The 6000-nt window shown below is 32.7% G+C and overlaps 1 protein-coding gene across 1 annotated transcript in view; it reads left to right on the top strand.

Annotated features, from left to right (window-relative positions):
• Nucleotides 1–1445: 1445 nt before the first annotated feature.
• The window catches only part of LOC141818591 (protein translocase subunit SECA2, chloroplastic), a 28027-nt gene continuing 23472 nt past the window's right edge, over nt 1446–6000 (top strand). The window contains exons 1-12 of the mRNA XM_074706057.1: nt 1446–1692; nt 1766–1903; nt 2010–2079; nt 2222–2286; nt 2388–2508; nt 3210–3301; nt 3388–3453; nt 3571–3635; nt 3707–3794; nt 3904–3969; nt 4039–4154; nt 4586–4676. Of these exons, the coding sequence (XP_074562158.1) occupies nt 1501–1692; nt 1766–1903; nt 2010–2079; nt 2222–2286; nt 2388–2508; nt 3210–3301; nt 3388–3453; nt 3571–3635; nt 3707–3794; nt 3904–3969; nt 4039–4154; nt 4586–4676 (1170 nt within the window). The 5' untranslated portion in view covers nt 1446–1500. The remainder of the gene's footprint in view (nt 1693–1765; nt 1904–2009; nt 2080–2221; nt 2287–2387; nt 2509–3209; nt 3302–3387; nt 3454–3570; nt 3636–3706; nt 3795–3903; nt 3970–4038; nt 4155–4585; nt 4677–6000) is intronic.

Here is a 6000-nt window from a genome sequence, read left to right as displayed (position 1 = left end):
TCGAATTGGATTCGAATTGATGTAGGTTGATTTCAATTAAGAATCAAGGGTAAAATGATGAAGAAATAGAATTTGAAATTTCTAAGTTATTTTGTGATGTCTGAAGATTTTTTAATTTTATATTGATATTATAAAATTTTATTGTATGAAACTTGTAAGTTAGTTATTTTGTGATGTGGAAGATTTTTTTTTAATTTTATATTGATATTATAAAATTTCATTGTATAATATTTATACAATTAAACTTTTAAATTTAAATATTTAAATATATTAAATATAATTATCATATTTAAGTGAGGTTGGCTATTTTGTATTTTAAATTAAAATATTATTATTATTGTGTGTTTTAAAATTTTATTTAATTATTTTATAAAAAAATCAAAAAATAATATCATATAGTAAAAGATGAGATCGGATGATCGGATTATTCAGATTTATTCGGGTTTGAGTTTATAACTTTTAGATTGGTTTAGAGTTTAGGTCAGGTTCGGATTGAAAATTTTTTATAGTCCCTTTGTTTCTATCTGACTTACTTGAATTGACACATTTTTAATTGTCCTCAAAAATAACTGGCGATTATCAAAGTCTAATAAAAGGGATAAGAGATCCAAGTTAACACAGAGTAGTTAAACTTTATGATGTTCAAACTTATTTGATAAGATAGTCCAGCTAAATTAAATCGAACCTAAATTGAATCAAGTAATCAAAATGGTTGTTCAAATTTGATTTTTTTTTTAAACTTGAGTTTTGATTCAAATTTGGCTAAAGTTTGATTTTTTTAGAAGTTAACGAATTCTCAATTCAACCTTATTGATTATTTTTTAATTTTAAATTTATTTAATTAATTATTAAATTTAATAATATAAATTTATTTATTAATTTTAGAATTTTATTTATTTATTTAATATAGTGATAAAAGTTTTATCGATGAATATCATTGATAAATTTTATTCAAAAATATTATCCACAAATAATTTATAATCTTTTTTTTTTAAATATTAATAAATTAAATATATATTATTTAAATTTGTTCATTTAATTAAAAGTGTCATTTTATTCTTAATTCTTAATCCAGGTCAATTCGAATCTATCTAAATCCAATCTAACTAAAAAAAATATTTCAAGTCAGATTTTGAGTCTAATTTTGGACACTTAATTTTGGATTTTATATGTATTAAATCACTAAAAAAAATATAAATCTCTTATATTTAATTAATTTTATATGTATTAAATCAATATTGATAAATTCTTACCCAACTGAACATTAAATTTGCAAACTAAATTCAATTTGCAAATTCATTTACAAACTTTTGGCTAAATAAAAATCTCAATATTCTATCATATCATGGCCGTTTATCTCGATCAGCATTTCCCGAATCTCAACGTCCAAAACCTGCTTCTAACCCTGCCGCCCGTTGGTCTTCTCCCAAGAAAGTAGAAAAGGGCTACGGATTGGCTTGGCTTCCGATCACCGACACCACTTCAGCTCTTCCTTCTCCCATGGCGATGGCGTCCGTCGTCCCGCTCTCCTCCTGCCCTTCGGCTGCTTCCCTCGCCAGACCCTCTATCTCGTCAGTCTCTGCTTCCCCTCGATTCCTCCAGAAGCGGCGATTTGTCGTGCTCTCGGCCATTTCCTCCATCTCCCCGCCCAGCTCTTCTTCTTCTTCCGATTCAATTGTCGAGTCGCTGAAGGTGCGGTTTTCTTTCTTTGAAACCCTCACCGTGTGCACGTCGCTAGGTTACACTTTCCTCTCTGTGGTTCCAGGAGACGGTCGGTCACTTGCAGAGCGCCAAATGGAACGACCTCTGGAGCCTCAACAGCTGGGTCGTCCGTGATTACGATCGGCTCGTTAGAACAGTCAATCGGCTCGAGTTCCTGATTACAAGTCTCACCGATGAACAGGTTGTGAGAATACTTGAAAGATTAGCAGAGGGAGGGAGGGATTGAAAGAAGATATAATAGTCCATTTGTTTTTTAGTGTACGCGTTGACATTTCTGTTGTTAACAGCTTAGAGCAAAGACTGTTGAGTTCCGCCAACGGTTGAGCCAAGGAGAAACCCTTGCCGATATCCAAGCAGGTTAACGATTTGTATCGTTGGTTTCTTTATTTGTTTTCTCATTTGTTTTCTTTGATAAATTTTACTCCGTATTCTTTTTCTTCTGTGCGATGGAACGTCTCAATTTATAAGCCTTTCATAGAATTATCTTTGTTACTTGCAGAAGCATTTGCTGTTGTTCGGGAAGCCGCCAGAAGAAAGCTTGGTATGCGACATTATGATGTTCAGGTACCTAGTAATTTTACTCTGTTTTTTTTTTTATTCTGAAAGTAAGGATCAGGAAAACAAATTCTACAAGAAAATCTTAATTATTTGCTTTATTCTGTCAGATTATTGGTGGAGCGGTGCTTCATGATGGGTGCATAGCTGAGATGAAAACTGGTGAAGGAAAGACACTTGTTTCAACACTTGCTGCATATTTAAATGCGCTTACAGGAAATGGAGTTCATGGTATGGTATGATTGGTTGAAAAAGTTTGTTAATTTCATGGCTTGCATGTTTGGCTGCTATGGAAGAAGATCTTGTCACAATTATCCTTGCAGTTTAAGTTAGAAATTATTATTATTATTATTATTACTTTAATTCTCTGTTTGGGTAACTGATTGGATAAGCTCTCCTATTTATGGAGTAGGTTGTAAATGAGTTGAAGCTTTGCCTCTTCAATTAATATACGTCTGGAAAACTATTATGCCTTTTTGTACTTGCACATTTCAAAATATATTGTTTAGTTCATGCTTCTTGGCTTAGCATTTTTTTTTTAAAATCTTCATTCTTGCAATAAGATAACAAAGCAGATGAGATCTTAAGGGCATTAGAAGTGATCAGCAATCTGTGTAAGCCCATCTATTTTGTGTTGGGTACATTGAATCACATCCCTCCATTTAACATATACATTTACTCTCCATGTTCATAGGGTTAGAGATTTTAATTGCTTTTTCATTCATGCTTGGGAACAACATTGATGGCTTTAACTGCTGTGATATTCATGTTTTTTCAAATGACACACCTAAGGTCTATCTTCAATCTTTGAAGTTCAATGCCTCAGATGAGATTAGAGATGCAGTGATAGAAATTTCTCAGTTAGAACATGATTGACATTTTTTTAAAAAAATTCTGATAGTATGCCATTACTATTTCCCGTATGTCCACAGTGGTGACTGTCAATGACTACTTGGCTCAGCGTGATGCTGAGTGGATGGGAAGCATTCATCGTTTCCTTGGTCTTTCTGTGGGTCTCATACAGGTAGCTTCCTTGTTCTAAGTGTTTGATATTAGATAAACTACACTGCACTAAGAGGCAGGACATGCCTTCATTGAAAATAACTGCAGGCAGGGATGAAAGCAGATGAAAGGAGATCCAATTACAGTTGTGACATTACATACACTAATAATTCAGTAAGGGCCTGGAGTAAATGGTTTAGCTTCGGTTCATTTTGAGTTATTTATATGACCATGTGTTAGCCATTGCTTTTGACTTGTACATTCAAATTGCAACCATTGTATATTTCTCAGGAACTTGGATTTGACTATCTTCGTGACAATCTTTCAGGAAATAGAAGGCAACTAGTTATGCGATGGTCTGTATATTTAATTTCATAACCTCTCTCTCATTAATGATAACTATTATTGGTAGCTTTGTGTCAAATAGGCCAAGGCCTTTTCATTATGCAATTGTTGATGAAGTTGATTCAGTTCTTATTGACGAGGGAAGAAATCCATTATTAATCAGTGGTGAGGTAATTGGAATGGTGCATTCATCTATTTTCCATGTTTGCCTGATTTTTGACTTTCATCACTAAGAATTTGTAGTCACGCTGTGAAAATGCTATCATGTTTTGCTGATAGGATAGGAAAGATGCTGCCAGATATCCGGTCGCTTCAAAAGTTGCTGAACTGCTTGAACGAGGCATCGTAAGTTCAATTTTCTACTTCTCATTTGCCAACTGAAGCTTGCTGTGACGGATTAACTTTTTTCTGCAGCATTACAATATTGAGTTAAAAGACAATTCAGTGGATTTGACTGAGGAAGGAGTTGCTCTTGCTGAAATGGCTCTTGAAACAAATGACTTGTGGGATGATAAGGATCCATGGGCAAGGTGTCATTAAGATATTTTTCCTGTATTATATATTCCATTGCTAAATTTGATATCCCACTGTACATATTGGAGTTGCAGATTATTGGCTTGACACTTGTTAGTGGGTTTGAACATAATTTTTGTTCAATCTGGTATAGAACTAGTAGTTATGTTGCTTTTCTAAAATTTGAAGAATTTGTATTGTTTCCCTGAATCTGCTTATGAGAAAAAGCCAAGAAACTTTAATTTCTATTGCAAAACTTATGACCATCTGAGTTGGATGCATGGATTAACATTGCCCAACAAAATAAATTGATCATTCAAATAAATATATAAATATGTAAAAATTAATGTAAATATTAAATTAGATTTGTTAATTTAATTTGCTATAGTTTATGCCCCTTTCTTTTGGTTCCTTCATTTGTACCATTGCTTTGTGTGATTTTTTGCAGATTTGTGATGAATGCTTTGAAGGCTAAAGAATTTTACCGCAGAGATGTGCAATACATTGTTAGGAATGGAAGAGCATTAATTATAAATGAGGTGATTAGTTTTTTTTTTCGGGATATGTTGTGTAGTTGAACTATGTATTTTATGTTTCAGTTAATCTAGATATTTGTTTGAAACTTGATTATTTTTCTTAGGAACCTATGTATCCAAATGCTATCAGTGATGATTGATGCTGACTCAACTAATTTCACTTTTTGAAAATGTACCATAAACAACATACTTTATGCTTGCAAATTCATCACTCAATTCGTCCATCGTTTTGCAAAAATGATCATTACTGGGAGCTTTAAGTATTTAAGATCATTTTTGCAAAAGAATGGAGGGATCGAGATGTCTTACATAGAATACAAGTAAGATTGTTGAAATGGATGAGAGCGTTAGATGTTTTTTGTGATCGCAAAGTACATTTAAGACTTAAAAGAAAAATTTTACAAAACAACGGTTAGACCTGTTATGTTATATGGAATTGAATGTTGGACTATGACTTGAGCACATGTGAAGAAGATGAGAGTTGCAGAGATGAGGGTGTTAAGGTGGATGTGCCGACATATATGAACATGATAAGAAATGAAATATTAGAGAGAAAATCGGAATTGCACCTATTGAGGGAAAATTTCGGGAGACTCGTTTAAGATGGTATGGATATGTACTTAGACAACCAATAAATATTTCAATTAGATGATGTGAAACTATGACAAAAGTGCACATCAAATGAGGAAGAGGAAGACAAAAAAACTTGGTTAGCAATAATAAAACAAGACAATTTATTTAAATATAAATGATAAAATTTATTTGTTTAGATTGATGCTGGTAGCTAATTTTGTTCTGCTCTAAGAAAATCAACCATTACAAATATTTAAACACCTCCTATATTGAGACTTTTATCTTGAGACTACCTATACTGAGTTGCATAGTCCGTAGAATGTGTTCATTTTCTCTTAGAACCTTTTTCACAAATGATTGTGAAAAAGCATTAATATTTCATCTTGAAAACAGGTTCTATGCTACAAGCTTTGGTCAATCTACCATGTACTTCGCTAGAAGATAGCCATTGTTTTGCAGTGAACATTATAATTATCCACCCTTTAACAGTTTCCATCCAGCCTATCATCTTTACTGACCTAGTCAATTATGTTGCTTCTAGGGACTCAAAATTGACATGGATGCTTATTTACTGCCATAGTAGTTGTCGGTTGGCATAGTAAATTTGACAAATGAACTTAATTATAACAATTTTGAAAATCTAGTACCAACTAGGCTTTATGCAACTTAGACTTGGGCATGAGTATCCAAGACAAGTGAATATAATCTTAGTGTCCAATAAGATTGTTGTAGGATGTTCAACATCCATTCCTCC

Source organism: Curcuma longa, chromosome 2 (genome assembly GCF_044706935.1).
Source record: "Curcuma longa cultivar G26 ecotype Majalengka, Jawa Barat chromosome 2, ITB_CL_G26_1.1, whole genome shotgun sequence".
NCBI classification, from domain to species: Eukaryota; Viridiplantae; Streptophyta; class Magnoliopsida; order Zingiberales; family Zingiberaceae; genus Curcuma; species Curcuma longa.
The sequence above is the reverse complement of the archived record's forward strand: the minus strand, read 5'-3'. Positions and strand labels throughout refer to the sequence as shown.